This window comes from Arachis stenosperma, chromosome 2 (genome assembly GCF_014773155.1).
Source record: "Arachis stenosperma cultivar V10309 chromosome 2, arast.V10309.gnm1.PFL2, whole genome shotgun sequence".
Classification (NCBI taxonomy): domain Eukaryota; kingdom Viridiplantae; phylum Streptophyta; class Magnoliopsida; order Fabales; family Fabaceae; genus Arachis; species Arachis stenosperma.
The window spans coordinates 103,245,317-103,263,001 of record NC_080378.1 but is presented as its reverse complement, the minus strand read 5'-3'; the positions used below and the strand labels follow the sequence as shown (position 1 = coordinate 103,263,001).

Below are 17,685 nucleotides of genomic sequence, written 5' to 3'. Positions count from 1 at the left end.
AATTATGCACCCCAAATTCAATATTTGTTAAATGCTATATAGCAGATAATGCAGTAAAAACAAGAGGCTTTTTTTCCATTGTTGACAGATAATATGCCCAAATGAAAAAGATAATAAAGTAAATCATATAAAAGCATGTGAATCATGTTAAAGGGAGTGAAAACCAACCCCCTCTTGCATGAAAAGGAGCCTTGCCTTCTTTTGTTGGTAATCTGGCCAAGGAGATAGAGAAGAACCACTCTCGGTTCTCCAATCTGCTTTATTCTCATTTGCACCATGGAACATCAAAGATGAAGAACCTGAACTTCTTTTGCTGCAGCCTCAGTTTGATTATCGACAGTGATAACATCAAGTGAAAAAAGAGCATGTTTTGCGAGATAAATTTTTGGAGGCTAAACAAAGAAAGTGAAAAGTTTAAATTTAAACCCTTACCTCTCCGAAATTGAAACAGGGGAACAAAGGTTTCAGATAAATTTATTTACTTCTACTTAACATTCTTTTGAAGTCTTCTCTTAACCCAATTAAACATGAGGCATAATCTGAATCAAAATTAATCAAATATATAGAGAAAATTTGAATCAAAATCCTTAACTCTAAACAACTACAATTTAACTGAATTAATCAAATATATAGATAAAATCTGAATGAAAATAACCTGAAAGCATAATGTGAACTAAGAAGATATACAAATCTTGAGGAAAATAAGATTCTAATTTCGTAAGTGATCAAGAATGAAAACAAGAAAGAAAGAGTAATGTGGAAGTACGAACCAGTGACAAGGAAGAGGCTGCGATAACTCAGATTTGCTGGAGGAGAGGGGAACGGTCCACAACGGTGAGAGAAGGACGTCTGGGCAGCCACGCGACTCAGAGATGGCACAGACGTGCACGGTGGATGCGAGAACAGGGGTGGGTTACGCACACCGAGGATGAGGAATTAGGGATTTCACGCACTATAGAGTAGAGGGAAACGGTCGACGACGGTGAGAGGAGGTTGGGTCGGTAGCCACGCGACTCCACGGTAACACAGCGGTGCACGGTGTGTTTGAGCACAGGAGTTCTTACGCTTCCACTCTCCTATCGCAGGTTCCTCTTCTTTCTGATTTTGGGTATTGAAGTGATTTAGGGTGAAATCAAAGTACTGGGTTGGGGTTTGCGGTAGAATTTCATTGAATCGACATTAATCCAGTTGATTCTGCGTCACAATGAAAAAATCGGATGCCAATCGCAGCTATTTTGAAAACTTGCGGCAGATGGAGAAACCGCATGCAAATTGCTACCGCCATCTTCCGCGTATCTTGTAGTGATGGTTGGAGGCGTCACACATAATCTCAAAAGGCTGGCTCCAGTCTGGTCCTCTCACAATTGGGGCTTGAGTTAAGGCGATCTTCAACTTATCAAACGCTTCCAAACAGTCCTTACTCAGCTCGAATTCAATATCCTTCTGTAGCAGTCTGGATAAAGGTAAAGCTACCTTACTGAAGTCCTTGATAAATATCTGATAAAAACCTGCATGGCCAAGGAACGAACGGACTTCCCTCACGGAGGAGGGGTAAGGTAGACTAGAAATGACATTTACCTTTGCTGGATCTACAGAGATACCAGTATTAGAGACAACGTGTCCTAGAACAATACCTTGTTTAACAATAAAATAACATTTTTTAAAATTCAATACAAGGTTCGAACTAACACACCTGTCTAATACTTTAGCTAGACTATCCAAGCAAAGGTTGAAAGAATCACCATACACACTAAAATCATCCATGAAAACTTCCATACAGTCTTCAAGAAGATCTGAGAAAATGCTCATCATGCATCTTTGAAACGTAGCCAGTGCATCACATAAGCCAAAAGGCATTCTCTTATATGCATACGTTCCGAAGGGACATGTAAAAGTAGTTTTCTCCTGATCTTCAGGAGCTATATGAATCTGAAAATATCCAGTATACCCATCTAAAAAGCAGTAGTGTGATTTACCTGACAGGCGATCAAGCATCTGATCGATGAAAAGCAACGGGTAGTGATCCTTGCGAATAGCCTGGTTGAGGCGCTTGTAATCAATGCACACCCTCCAGGTATTCTGCACTCTAGTTGTTATGAGCTCTCCTTGCTCATTCTTCACTGTTGTGACTCCAGACTTCTTGGGCACCACTTGTATTGGACTGACCCATTTGCTATCTGAGATGGGGTAGATGATGTACGCTTCAAGGAATCTGGTCACTTCCTTCTTTACAACCTCCAAGATAGTGGGGTTAAGCCGCCTTTGAGGTTGACGAACGAGCCTTGCTCCCTCTTCTAAAAATATCCGATGTTCACAAACTTGGGGGCTGATGCCTACTATATCTGCCAAGCTCCACCCAATTGCTTTCTTGTGTTTTCTCGGCACACTAAGCAGCTGCTCCTCCTATTGGGAAGTGAGTTCCATTGCAATGATGACTGGAAGCTTCTGATTATCCTCAAGGTACGCGTACTTGAGGTGGGGTGGAAGGGGCTTCAGTTCTGATTTCTGCTCTTGGCTAGGCACTTGATCATCTGGAGCTGTGTGTGGTAGTATGATATCTTCAGGAAGCTCAGAGGGCTTCCCCACACTTGCATCTTGCTCCATGTGAATCTCTTCTATTTCTTTCTGATGGACTAGAGCCACGGCCTCATCAATAATATCACACTGGAAAATGGAGTGATCTTCCGGCGGGTGTCTCATAGCTTCATCCAGATTGAAGCTCACTATTCTGCCATCTATCTCAAAAGAGTAGGTTCCTGAGTAGGCGTCCAACTTGAATTTTGAAGTCTTCAGAAATGGTCTTCCAAGTAGGACAGATGAAGGTCTTCCTGAGTCATTAGGGAGCATCTCCAAAATATAAAAATCAATAGGGAATGTCAGCCCCTTAATGCTCATGAGCACGTTTTCAGCAATTCCAACCACAGAGATTATGCTTTTATTTGCCAAAACAAAACGTGCTGCTGACCTTTTTAAGGGAGGGAGCCTCAAAGCATCATATAAAGATAATGGTATAATACTCACACATGCACCCAAATCACACATGCAGTAAAAAATTTGGGTACCATCAATAGTACAAGTAACCATGCATGGACCTGGATCACTACATTTTTCTGCTATGTCCCCCATTAAAGCAGATATAGAGCTACCTAAAGGAATAATTTCTAATTCATTAATTTTATCCTTATGTATGCACAAATCTTTTAGAAATTTTGCATATTTAGGCACTTGCTGAATGGCATAAAAAAAGGGGAATATTTACTTCAACCTTTTTGAATATTTCTACCATTTTGGAATCGAGCTCCATCTGCTTCCTGGATTTCCTTGCAAGATGTGGAAAGGGGATAGGGATAGCGTCTCTTGTAGCTTCAGCTGCTTTTGATGTGCTATTCTTTGGTTGTGTTGCTTCTTCTGCAATCATGTTTGTACCTCCTCTTCCTCTTCAGCATGTTCTACCTCAACAGCATCTCTAACTTGAATGTTCTCCTTTGATCTTGGCTCATCATAACTCCTCTCTTGAAGTATGGTTCTAGATCTCAAAGTGATGGCATTGATGCCTCCTTTGGAGTTGGGTAAAGGTTGAGACGGAAGTGCATTAGAGCTTGCAGGTTGACTGTTGGGGGTGTTTATAGATCCAATCAGTAAAGCTAGAGCTTGTACAGCAGAAGTCAGACCGTTCAAGGTAGAGCTAAGTGTGTTCTCCATGGTCTTTTGTCTTTGGTCAATAGATTGAAGTAACTCGTCATTGGAAGTGGAAGGTGTGTTGGTGACTTGAGGGGCTTGCTGTTGGTTGTTCTGAGATCCATGGGCTTGACTTTGGTGAGGTGTTCTGTAAGGCTGGTTTTGATTCTGCTGTCTATTGTTGTTGTTGTTTCACCTCTGATTTTCATTGTTGTCTTTGCCTCCTCTGTTGTAGTTGTCCCTTCATCCTTGATTGGAATTATCTCTCCATCCCTGGTTGGAGTTATCTTGCCAACCTTGATTGTAGTTTCCACCTTGGTTATAATTGCCGCCTTGTTGATAGTATCCTTAATTCGGGCGGTCATAGAAATTATGAGTAGCTGCCACGGTGTTGTCTTCTTGTTGGAGCTGCGGACACTCATCAGTGTAATGAGTATAATCAGCACATATTCCGCATACTCTCTGAGAAATCAACTGTTGACTCTGTTGTGCTGGTTGAGATTGTTGCTGATTCTGCTTTATCTGCTTCAGTAGGTTGGTCACCTCATTTAGAGTCTGTGTGAGGGCAGTGGTCTCATTGCTAGAGGAAACCTCTGCCACAGTCTTGGGATGGTTGTGCCTATGCCTGTGATTCTGAGCGGACTCAGCTAGGTCGCTGATCAGTTGCCACGCTTCTTCCGCAGTCTTGTACTTTTTCAGAGAACCATTACTTGCACCATCCAATGTAGTCTTATCCTGAGGCTTCATGCCTTGTGTGAAATAGCTGATCAACACCAGTTTGTCAATCATGTGGTGGGGGCATGCGTCTAGGAGGTTATTGAAGCGCTCCCAATACTCATAAAGAGTTTCTAATTCACCTTGAATAATGCAGGAGATTTCTTTCCTCAGTCTATTAGTAACTTCAGTTGAAAAGTATTTTTCTAAGAATTCTCTCCTGAGCGTATCCCAATTAGTAACAACTGCTTCAGATTGAGTGTAGTACCACTCCCTCGCCTTTCCCTCAAGAGAAAATGGGAAGGCGGTTAGAAGAATAGAAGTCTCATCTGCACCATGACGCCTAACAGTAGAACAGGCTGTCTGAAAATCCCTGAGGTGCTTTATAGGCTCCTGAGCAGGCAAGCCATGAAACTTAGGTATCAAGTTGATTAGCACAATCTTCAGTTCAAAATTTGCAGCCAGATTTGGGTGACGCACTTGATAAGGTTACAGTGTAAAGTTTGGAGCTCCTGCCTCCTGGAGAATAATCCTTTTGGGCTCCGCCATAGTATCTGCACGTAAATCAACTGAATCAGTAGAATAGGAGTTTGTTTCTTCCTCAAATGGTGTTTCAGATTCGCCTTCAGATAAGACTGGTGAGTTTGTAGTAACCACTTCACCACCCTCAGAGGCTAGCCTATGCCGAACTCGCCTAATACGTGAAATAGTTCTTTCGATTTCAGGATAAAATGCGGCTAAGCTCGGATAAGGCAGTGAATGCGTTATTCAATAAAAGAAACATACAGCTCATGGTAATAAGATATAATAAAATATGCAAATAAATAAACTTAAAAATTATTTACACCATTCAATAATTTAGCATACAATTGCAACTCCCCGACAACGGCGCCAAAAATTGACGTGGCGGAAATTAGCCGATTAAGAATTTATAATGAAAATGGCGTTCCAAGTACAGTTCTTAACTGGCGAAAACCCACGTATCAATTTAAAAAAGGTTGTCACAATTTTAGAATAAAAATACTGGGAGTATGAATCCTAGGTCGTCACCCAACGAGTTGTAGAGAGAGTACCATTTATTGATCAGGAGGTTTCTGAGAAGTTTGGAGTTGGAGAATAAAATTAAAGCTATGAAAATTAATGAGAGATTGATTAACTATGATAAAAGAAAGCCTTGACTGGGAGGAGATTAATCGGAAGTTTTATCCTTGTTGAATGTTCCCAAGTGTAATAATAATAAGTTGTTGTTCTACTTAGTTATCCCTTATTGAATAAAGGAAAGTCAAGTAACTAACTAATCAACTCTATCCTCTTGTCCTAATCCACTCCTAAGGGAGGATTAGAGTTAGAGACTAGAGAGCCAGCCAACAACTTCCAATTAGAATTAACACTTGAGTATTCCCAACTCAAGGTTCTCCTCTTAATCAACCCCCAAGTCAAGTTGGGAGTCTACTCCATTGGCATGAATACTACGTTCACAAGCATAAAAAGGGAATAAAGAGAAGACATAATAAATTGAATAACAACTGAAAATTAATTAAAGGTAAAAATAGTTCTTTGCATTAATAAATCCCAAAGTCATGAACATACGTATCTGAACAGGGTAAATAGGCAATTAAAAGAGTAAAGGGATAAGGAAACAAACTAGAATAATAAAAACTTCAACGGAGGTAGTAACTCTTCTCAATATCCAGATCAAAAGCATAAAACTAGAAACCTATGAACGTGAAGAACCCTAGAGGAAGAAGTGATTTCTCTCCCAAACTAAACTAAAAACTAATGAATAAGATGAATGAATTGTGTCAATGTGTGTTGAGTCTCTACTGTCTCTTGGCTCTAATATTTGTTTCTGGGCCGAAAACTGGACCAAAACTTGGCCCGAAATTGCCCCCAGTATTTTTTGCAACTGCTGTACGTCGCGCATATAACACGTACGTGTAGGTCACGCGTGCACGTCATTTGTCAAAACTCCTTGTCACGTGTACGCGTCAATCACGCATACGCATCTTTTGTATTCTGCGCTAGTCACGCATACGTGCAGGTGCGCGTGCGCGTCGCTATAGAATGCTTCAGATCACGCGCACGCGTGAGCCGTACGTGCGCGTCGAATCTCACTGGTCAGCTTCATTGTTTCTTTGTATTCCTCCCATTTTTGCAAGCTTCATTTCCATTCTCCAAGCCATTCTTGCCCTATAAAGCCTGAAAACACCTGAACACACAGATCATGGCATCGAATGGTATAGAGAGGGATCATAATCTAACAATTTAAAGGCTTATGAAGCAGGTTTTCAATCATAGTATTAGATCAGGAAGGCGAACGTATAACATGCTAATTACATGAACAAGTGTAGGAAAAAGGTGATAAAAACCACTCAATTCAACACAAGATAAACCATAAAATAGTTGTTTATTAGGAAGCCAATAAAGTCATACTAGCAGGGTTAAAGAAAAGGTTGCAAGATGCAAAGGGAGTCTGGGCCGAGGAGCTCCCACAAGTACTTTGGGCTTATCGGACCACACCTCAGTCTGCCATAAGGGAAACACCCTTCCGACTTGCTTATGGCATAGAAGCCATGATACCAGTGGAAATCAGCGAGCACAGTCCAAGGGTGAACTTCTATGGCGAGGTCGGAAACGTACATGGGCACAATGAAGAACTTGAGCTCCTCCCCGAAGTCCGAGAGCAAGCCCAGATAAGAGAAGCGGCGTTGAAGCAAAGGATGGAAAATAGATATAATAAAAGGGTCATTCGAAGAAGCTTCACCCCAGATGACCTGGTTTTGATCAGAAATGACATAGGAGTCAACAAATCTGGGGATGGCTAGCTCGCGGCAAATTGGAAAGGACCATACAAAATTAGAGATGTCTTAGGAAAAGGCTACTATAAGGTGACCGACTTAAATGGCATCGAGTTACCTAGGTCGTGGCAAGCTTGTAATATGAAAAGGTACTATAGTTAAAAGCGAACTCCACTCCCTGGTGTACTCTTTTCCCCAGCTTCGTGGCTTTTTCCCAAAGAAAGAGTTTTCCTGAAGAGGGGTTTTTAACAAGGCATCAAAGTGGGGACTAAGGGAAAACAAATTGTCAAAACCCTTAGTAGCAAAAAAGTATCCTTACAAATAAATAAAGATCTTTTCTTTCAATATCTCTTTATGAAATCCCTTCTTACGTTATTATTCAACGAAACGTGCCGACTTAAGCTCGACAAAATGTGAAAATCCCATGAACCGACCTAGATGGTCGTCAGGATAAAATGACGAAGTACAAGTCGGTGTAAAGAGGTTATAAAAGTAGGTCATATAAGAACTCGGAGATTAATTGACTTACAAGTTGGTGATCCCGAGAAGAAGCGAAATGCATCGCAAGAATAACCTAAGTTATGAAAACTCAATAAAAGAAAAATTAAGTGTGGAGGAATACGGAAAAGAGAAAAGAAAACCCATTGAAAAACCAAAGGCAGAAGTTGTCCCAAGTGTTTAAGAAAATTCCAAAAGCAAACTTAGACAAAGGACAGCCAGCCAAGGAAAAAGGTTTTCAAAAAAGCAAAAAGATCGAAAAGGGTTTTTCAAAATATAAGCAGAAAAAGCATGCACACAACACACAAGAAAGATATCCTAAACCCTTATCCAAAAAAGGGTATTTTTAAATTTTTTGTTTATGGCCATAAAAGGCCAAAAAATTGTCAGTAAGTACCACCGCAAGAACATAAAAGAAAAATTGTTTAAAAAATGGGGGACTCACAGGCCAGGCCCTCATATAGCCACAGAATTAGTTGGTAGAAGGAAGGTCACCACCACTGGGAGAAGGGCCATCACCACCGGAGCCAGGGAGAATAGTCGGAACGTCATCAGGACCAGGAAGGGAAGTCGGAACAGCACTAGGAGAGGACAGAACCGGGTGATCAGGAACCTTAGAGGAGGCTGCAAAAGAACTCGGGTTATCCTCAGGTCGGAAAGGAGACTCCATTATTCTTTGTCCCCGAGTTTTTAACTCAGAGTCCGTCTCGCGCCGAGGAGGAGAAACGATGGCCCCGTCAACCACGATCTTGTCGGGGTCCAGTGGAGAAAGATCCAGGGCGGGAGCAATGACCCTGACCTGCTCCTTGAAGATCCTTCACGCCTCCTCGGCCCCTTCAGCAATGGAGTCCTCCAGGTCCGCAAAAGCCTCACGGCACCCTGCCAAATTCTTCTTCAGCTCCAAGTTCTCCCCAAACAACCACACGTAACTCTGCTCCGCCTTCTCCTTTAGGCCCTCCGCCATGGCACACTGGCCCAGCAGCTTCTTCTCCCTCTCCTGGAGGCGATCCCTCTCCTCCTTCAACTCGGCGACCTCCACCTTCAACCTCTTTTCCTCATCTTGATATAAGAAAATCCTCCCCTCTAGCTTCTCAACCTTTAGGGATGAACCGAAAGAGTTGAGGGGAGTCTTTTCAAAAATATCCAGAAGTTTTGTACACACCCCCGCCGCCCTAACACTCCCCTGAACCAGAACATTAAGGTGGTTTCGGACGGAAGCATCATCCATACTTATACGAGTATGAGGATAGATATGATTCCGAACAAACTGAGGCGCATTAGACTTGGCCTCACCCTCAAAAGAAGAGCCATACTCTAAAGTCTTGCGCTTCTTCTTCTCTGGCTCAGGGGAAGATCGACGAGGAGGGGATGGAAGAGAAGAGGCTGAAGAGGATATGACAATAGGTCGGGAGGGGGTCCCCAAGTTGTGAGGAGGAGGAGGAGGGGGAGGAGGAGGAGGAGGGCCAGCAGCCCTGGTACCACCAACCCTGGCGCGAGACCTCGATTTGGTCTCCTGAATTCTCTGATAAGACTATCTGAAATTCTTCTTCGCCATTTCTGCAAAAACCATTAGATAATAGAAAAGTCAGCATACAAGTCGGAAGAAACAACTCGGATGACTATCAGGTCAGAAAACAGAATAAACAAACATAACGCTACCTAATTGGGCCTGCACAACGGTTGGAGACCCCTGGAGGAACTTTTTTGTGTCTAGATAAGGGGCTCTCCCCCATACTTCTCAGAAGAACCCCACAATGGCTACCTCCACCCCATCCAGGTCATCCAAACTATATTTTTCACAGGGAATGGCCTCTAGCCAGTACAGGGGAAAGCGAGGAGAAAAATTTTGGTCCAGAAAAAAGGGGTGGTGACCCTTTACAACTTGCACTTTGAAAAAAAAATTTTTGAAATCATGGAATGATTCATCAAAAAGGGTAAAAACTCTCCGGCCTTGTATAGCCCGGAAAGACACCCACTGTTGTTTGTTATTTTGCCCACTGAAGGGCTTGGTCATGTGAAAAAGAAAAAAGAAGATCTTTAAAGAGGTCGAAAAATCTAATGCATGGCTGATAAATTGATAAATGCTTATGCATTAATGACATGTTGACCATTAATTGTGTAGAGCACATAGTTAAACAATTAATACCATAGGTCTAATGGTCACAGTAAACTCATTGTATCCTTTAATTTACATCTTCATTTTAAACTCATTTCAATTCGCATGATAACTGCTATTACAATAATACCATAGCCTTATCTATGGTCACGGTTTTGCGAAGGGGTGACTATAGAGGCTATTGTCACAGTAAAAAAACGTGGCCTAAAGTGCCAGAATATGAATATTACAACCATGACCATAGAAACCATGACCATAGAAACCGTGACCATAGATAAAAAAATCGTGACCATAGGTCTATGGTCATGAGAGAATAGGCCACAGCGAAAAAACCGTGACCATAGGTCAAAAACCGTGACCATAGACCTATTTTTTGTAGTGATGGTAATGAACATTTGTATGAAGGGTGAAAAGTATTCAAAATTGTCTTTTTTATTAGTCTGTATCACATAAAGTGCTTATACAAAATATGCGACAAAACCATGATCGAAATCCTCAAGTTAATAAAAGATGCTTTCGGAAATGCGAAGATTTCAAATACATTCTATGAGACCAAAGCAAAAAAGGTATAAGAATCTACTTAAAGAAGTAGATGCTACAAATTCTTCACAAGACAAGTCAGTAGCAGCTACAAATTCATTCCGAGACAAGTCGACAGCAGCTGCAAATACATCCCAAGACAAGTCGGCAGTAACTGCAAATTCATCCCGAGACACATCAACAACGGTTATATCTAAAAATTCATCTCATGACAAGCCAATAGCTACTGAAAATGCTTTACTAGATAAATCAACAACTACTACATCTAAAAATTCATCTTCATTCATCACAGACCTTGTATTCTTGCGAGCCATCATCAGTTGCTCCAACTACTTCTAAGCGCCCATCCGATGCTAGATCTAAACGTGGACGTGAGTTTAAATATTATTGGACTGTTGATGCCATTGGTATTATAGATGTTTTTTGAAGTACTTTACTGATTCTTTAGACACTCAAAATTACTTATTTACTCATTTGTTTATTTTAGATGAATAAAAAATTACTATATGCCTTCATTTAGTAGTGAAGGTTGGGCATAATTTTTCAGAAGGTTTGCACATAATTTTCAATTTTGATAAACAGCATACAGCAATAGGAGAAGCAGCTGAGCTCCTTACAGAAGTTTGTGGGCAATTGGCCACTGATTATATAGCATTTTCAATTAGTTTTGAAAAGTGGTCAGCCATTACAGAGAGCTTTTTTAAAATTCAATGGAGTACTTTTTTCTTAGTAAGATTACTCAAACTCTAAAGCTTCTTTCATCATCATTATTTAGTTATATTTGCTGGTTAATATATATTCTTTGTTATGTATTGAAGGCTCAATTTTGCTTTAAAGTGAGTGATAGCTTGGCCAAACAATTTTTACTCCAATCGCTTGACAAAAAATGAAAGAAACATAGGATAAAGCTTTGGAATGAGTTTTATGATCCGAGATTGAGTAAAGCTGAGATCATAAATAATGGACTAGAAGATATTGCCCCTGATCAATGGGTTTTATTCGTAGAATATCATATTAAGCCTGAAACCCAGGTAAGTGCTTACTCTCCTAGTTAATATAATTGTAATTATGAAAAAATAGTTATAAAAGTGTAAGTAGCTGATTTTTTTTTACAATAGATAATTTTAAAAAAGGGTTTAAGTACTGAAATCGTCCCTAAGGTCTGGGACGAAAATCAAATTCGTCCCCGACCTTTTTTGTTATTAAAATCATCCTCAACGTTACAAAACGTTATAAAATCGTCCTTTTTTACTTCAATTTTTTTACCATATTACCCTTCATTATTAACAAAAATAATATTTAAAAAAAAAAAGCAAAACCCCACCCCACCCACTCCCCAGCATCTCTTCGGTCTCTCTCCCACCCCTTCTCCAATCGCCTTCCTTCTACTCTTCACCATCACTCTCTTCTTCTCACCTTCGCCGTGGCAATTACTACTGCCGGAGGACACCCACCCTCTTCCCCTTCCTCTTCTCACTCTTCCCCAATCTCCTTACACCTCCTCCTTCTCTCTTTTCTCACCACCATCACCACTGCCACTATAGCCATTCATTACTCATAACAAAACAAATTAACAGCAACATTCACAAAACAAAATAAATCAACAAAAAAAAATCAGAGGCAGAAGAAGCATAACAATTTCAATAATCACAATAATTTCAATAAATAATAATTTAATAATCATCAATTACAATTTCAATTTTCAGATCCAAAAATAGCAAAACAACAGAAATTAAAAAAATTAAAAAATCACAGAAGAAAAAGCATAAACTCAAGCAGAAGTAAAAGTTCAAGAAGAAGCAGAAGTTCAAGCAGAAGTAGAAGTTCACAGAAGAAGAAGCAAAGGCAGTCATAGAAGAAGAAGCAGCGCCGGCGGGGTCCCCCTCCCGATGACCACGCGACGGCGGCGGCGGCGAACCCTAGAAACAAATAAGTAGGGCGGTAGCGACGGTGAGAAGAAAAATTGAAGTTGAAATTGGGGTTGGGGTTTTAAAGAGAGGGGTATCAGGAAGGGGATGGGGTTACGGGAGTGGTGAGGGAGTTACGGGAGTCGGGAGTGGGGTGAAGGGTGAGGGATGAGGGGTGGGGGGTGAGGGAATGGGCTGAGGGGGTGAGGGAGTTACGGGAGGGTGAGTGAGGGAGTGGGATGAGGGGGTGAGAGTTACGGGAGAGGGAAGGGGTGAGGGTTGAAGGGTTGAAGGGTGGGGGTGGGGGTGGGGGTAGTTTGTTTTAATTTTTTAATATTATTTTTAATTATTTTTATTAATAATGAAGGGTAATATGGTAAAAAAATAAAATTGAAGTGAAAAATGATGATTTTATAACGTTTTGTAACGTTGAGGATGATTTTAATAATAAAAAAATGTCGGAAACGATTTTAATTTTCACCCCAGACCTTAGTAACGATTTCAGTACTTAACCAAAAAAAAAACTAAAACTACGAAAGATTCAGTCATGAAATGAGAGAAAGTGTTTGAGAGTTCACAGAAACAAGTCTTGCGTGGCAGAAATTGATAATCTTGCATGGAAGAAAGTGTATGAGAGTTCACAGAAACAATTTTGGAAATATTTTAAGATTGCTGCTTATGTGTTGGAGGCACAATAATGTTTAATATTTATATGTATATTACTAATAATGATGCATCTGTTATTATATAGTTTTTATTTTTTATTCTTTTTCTTATTGCATATTATGGCAATGATATTTGATTCTTGCCATGTTTTTTCTTAATTTGATGCATGAATGGATTTTGGTATTCTAGCTCTATTGTAGCAGTTGGTTTTTTAATCATGGAAGTAATTAAAGATACTGCTGCTCGATATTCTCATTGTTAGGATCTATTTAAATATAAAGCTTATACATATTGAACATTAATTTCATTTTAAATTTATCTTGCAAAATCTTTATAAGAGGAATCGAAAAATTTGGCAAAAATAAATAATACCTTCAGGTGCTAAGTCAATTGCAAGAAGAAGAGTTAGAATGGTAATTTTTTTAATATATTTATTTCAGATGCTAAATTTTATTTTTTAAATTTATTTTTATCCTCATGAATATATATTTCAAATTTTAGATGGAAGAAACTGAAAAAGAAGTTAGTAGAGTTTAAATATAAGACATCACTCACAAAAAAAAAATGAAAGTTATGTTAATAAAAAGATTAAAAAAATAACGGTAAGACTAAAGTGCAATAAGTAACTTGTTTGTATCTTTTTCTTTTTTTTTATAAGATAATATTATGTTTAATTCTCTTTTTTTTTCTTTTGTATATATGTAGGAGAAAATTGAAGCACATCACATTTAACAAGCGGTGAAATCAACAATTAATTTTTCTCTTGATGTTTTTGGAGTAGTTTTTGAGAAGAGCATGCTGGTCATTTATGTTCGAGGTTTAGACATAGAAGCTGTTTCAACAATTTCTTTCAAGAAGAACACTACAAGAATTAATCAGATAAATTTAAGTTCTTCAAATGATGTTAACATATCATCTATTTGTGATCCAAATATATAAGAAGAGTTAGATACTGTTAAAACATAATTGTAAACATTAATTTCTTATATTACTTTTAAAGAAGGAGATAAAATTTCAGTATAATTGACTGAAATATTTTCTACTCAACAAATTTTACAAATACGAATATAATTTATGTTTTTAATACTTTAAATTTATTTGTTTTTTCCTTGTTTAAGCTGAAATTAAATATATTTTGTTAGAAAAAAAAAGTTAGGATGAATTAGCATTAAAGTATCCATTAATTTTGGGATATGCTTATTAACGATAACAACTATTTGACACATTATAAATCCGTAATCTATACTCCAGCAATAAAAGAAAATTAGGATAGGATGTATGGTCAGTAACACATTAAATATTGTTTTTTTTTTTAGAAAAGAAAAGTTAAGTTTGCTGATTTTCCATTACTTTGATGATTGCATTTTATCTTCATGCATATCCATCACATATTGATGAATAAATAATTTCTTGTTGCTGATAGGTCATAGTGGAAAGAGGCCATTTCAATACTTTTCATTTTGTTTAGCTTCATTAAATTGAAAACATCATTGATTTGTTATTTAGTTATGCGTTTGTATAAACAAGTAAAATTTATATTTTTTATTGTACTCATAATTATATTTTTGTCGTAGAGATTGGATCAAGAGAGTAAGATTCTATTACCAAAAAATTAGGAAGTAGATCTTCTAGAATGATCAACAAAAAAGCATGATTTTGTATGAGATATTTTATGTATTAAAGATCATATATTAAGACGTATTATTAAAAAATGTTATCTTTAATACTTTGTTTTTGGATTATGACTTTTGATTTTTGGTGACTGATAGGCGAAATTGTGATCTCTGAGAACGGCACCCAAGCTTGGTATGCGCGATTGTAATCTCAACACTTTCTTCACAACTCTGCACAACTAACCAGCAAGTGCACTGAGTCGTCTAAGTAATACCTTACGTGAGTAAGGGTCGATCCCACGGAGATTGTTAGTTTGAAGCAAGCTATGGTCATCTTGTAAATCTCAGTCGGGCAGATTCAAATGGTTATGGAGTTTTGATAATTAAAAGATAAATGAAACATAAAATAAGATAGAGATACTTATGTAATTCATTGGTGGGAATTTCAGATAAGTGTATAGAGATGCTTTATCCCTTTTGAATCTCTGCTTTCCTACTGCCTTCATCCAATCCTTCATACTCTTTTCCATGGCGAGCTGTATGTTGGGGCTCATCGTTGTCAATGGCTACCTCCTGTCCTCTCAGTGAAAATGGTCCTCTACCATTTCTGCACGGCTAATCAACTGTCGGATTTCTCGTCTCGGATGAAAAATACCAGGCACAGCTATTGCATGGCTAATCAGTTGTCAGTTCTCACTTGTGTTGGAATAGGATACCACTATCCTTTTGCGTCTGTCACTACGCCCACAGTCATGAGTTTGAAGCTCGTCACAGTCATCCCATCCCAGATCCTACTCGGAATACCACAGACAATGTTTAGACTTTCCAGATCTCAAGAATTATGCCAATTGATTCTAGCCTATACCACGAAGATTCTAATCTCAGATTCAGATGCTCTATTTTCAGGAGATACGATGTGAATCGTTGAAGAGAGATCTAAGAGATATACATTCAAGCTTGTTTTCATGTAGAATGGAAGTGTTTGTCAGGCACGCGTTCATAAGTGAGAATGGTGATGAGTGTCACATAATTATCACATTCATCATGTTCTTGTGTGCGAATGAATATCTTAGAACAACAATAAGCTCGAATTGAATAGAAAACAGTAGTAATTGCATTAATACTCGAGGAACAGCAGAGCTCCACACCTTAATCTATGGTGTGTAGAAACTCCACCGTTGAAAATACATAAGTGATGAAGGTCCAGGCATGGCCGAATGGCCAGTCCCAAAACGTGATCAAAAGATGTTTCCAGGATCCTCCCAAATACAATAGTAAAAGGTCCTATTTATACTAGACTAATTATTAGGGTTTACAGAAATAAGTAAATGATGCAGAAATTCACTTCTGGGCCCACTTGGTGTGTGCTTGGGCTGAGCATTGAATCTTTCATGTGTAGATACTTTTCTTGGAGTTAAACGCCAGTTTGCAGCCTGTTTTTGGCATTTAACACTAGCTTGTAACCTGTTTCTGGCGTTAATAGGGCAGGAAGTTGGCGTTTGAACGCCAGTTTGCGTTGTCAAAACTTGGGCAAAGTATGAACTATTATATATTGCTGGAAAGCCCAATATGTCTACTTTCCAACGTAATTAAGAGCGCACCAATTGAGATTCTATAGCTCTAGAAAATCCATTTCGAGTGCAGGGAGTTCAGAATCCAACAGCATCTGTAGTCCTTTTTCAGCCTCTGAATCAGATTTTTGCTCAGGTCCCTTAATTTCAGCCAGAAAATATCTGAAATCACAGAAAAACACACAAACTCATAGTAAAGTCCAGAAATGTGAATTTTGCTTAAAAACTAATAAAAATATAATAAAAACTAATTAAAACATACTAAAACAAATGCCAAAAAGCGTATTACGTGTCTGGGGCTTCCTTTTTTCCTTCGACGTGGTACACCTCTTTGAGGTGTCACTTGCGAGATGATTTGGAGATTCCTCCTCCAGCAAATCCGCCGTGTATTACGTGAACATGTCTTTCCGGTGTGCGAGGTGATCGTTCAGATCGTCCAACATCCTCATCCATTCTTCTTTTTCTTGGTTCGTCATCCCGATTAGCCAAAAACCGATCTAGTTTTCCTTCTCTTACTAGTTTTTCTATGACGTTTTTCAAATCGAAGCATTCATTGGTGGAATGCCCTCGAAGTCGGTGATATTCGCAGTATTCATTCCGATTTCCTCCTCCTCTTTTGCCTTTAAGTGGCCGAGCTGGAGGGATTTTCTCTGTATAGCAGACTTCTTTGTAAACGTCTACCAAGGATACCCTAAGAGGAATATAGTTATGATATTTTTTTATTTTCTCTCCGGAGCGATCTTCCTTTTTCTTGGATTCTTTATCTCGGTAGGCAGAACCGAACCTTGAGGCTTCGCCAAGTCGAGAATTTTCCTCCATGTTGATGTATTTCTGTGCCCGTTCTTGTACTTCGTCTAAGGACGTCGGGTATCTCTTTGATATAGATTGGCTAAATGGTCCTTCTCGTAGGCCATTTATGATGCCCATAATGGCGGCTTCTGTTGGAAGATTTTGTATGTCCATGCATGTTTTGTTGAATCTTTTCATGTAGTTACGAAGGCTCTCCCGATCTCCTTGCTTGATCCCTAGTAGGCTAGGTGCGTGTTTGGCTTTGTCCTTTTGTATGGAGAATCGGGCCAGGAACTTCTTGGCCAAGTCGTCGAAACTCGAGATGGATTTTGGAGGTAGGTTGTCGAACCATTTAATGGCTGTCTTGGTTAGAGTTGTTGGAAAGGCTTTGCAGCGAACTGCATCTGAGGCATCAGTGAGGTACATTCTACTTCTGAAGTTGCTGAGATGATGGTTGGGGTCCGAGGTGCCGTCATATAGAGTCATATCCGGAAGCTTGAAATCTTTTGGAATTTTGGTTTTCATAATTTCTCTGGTGAATGGATCTTGATCTTTCTGAGAGCTATCCTCTGTGGATGGTCGAGTAGCTTTAGTTTTGAGATCAGCTTCGAGTTTTATAAGCTTATCTTCTAATTCTCGGCGCCGCCTTATCTCCCGGCGTAGATCTTCTTCTTTTTCGCGTCGATGTTAGGCTTCTTTCTCAAGTTGCTCCAATCGATTTTGAAGTGCTTCTATTACTCCTGGATTTGATGAATTTTTGTCTCCGTTGGTTTCTGGAGTATCTTTGAGTATCGT

General features: G+C 39.2%; 1 protein-coding gene across 1 annotated transcript; it reads right to left on the bottom strand.

Moving 5' to 3' along the window:
- Positions 1 to 2,403: 2,403 nt before the first annotated feature.
- On the bottom strand, positions 2,404 to 3,126 carry LOC130963331 (uncharacterized). The gene has a single exon (XM_057889462.1). It carries the CDS (start codon positions 3,124 to 3,126, stop codon positions 2,404 to 2,406), a length of 723 nt encoding a protein of 240 aa, XP_057745445.1.
- Between the last annotated feature and the right edge of the window lie 14,559 nt (positions 3,127 to 17,685).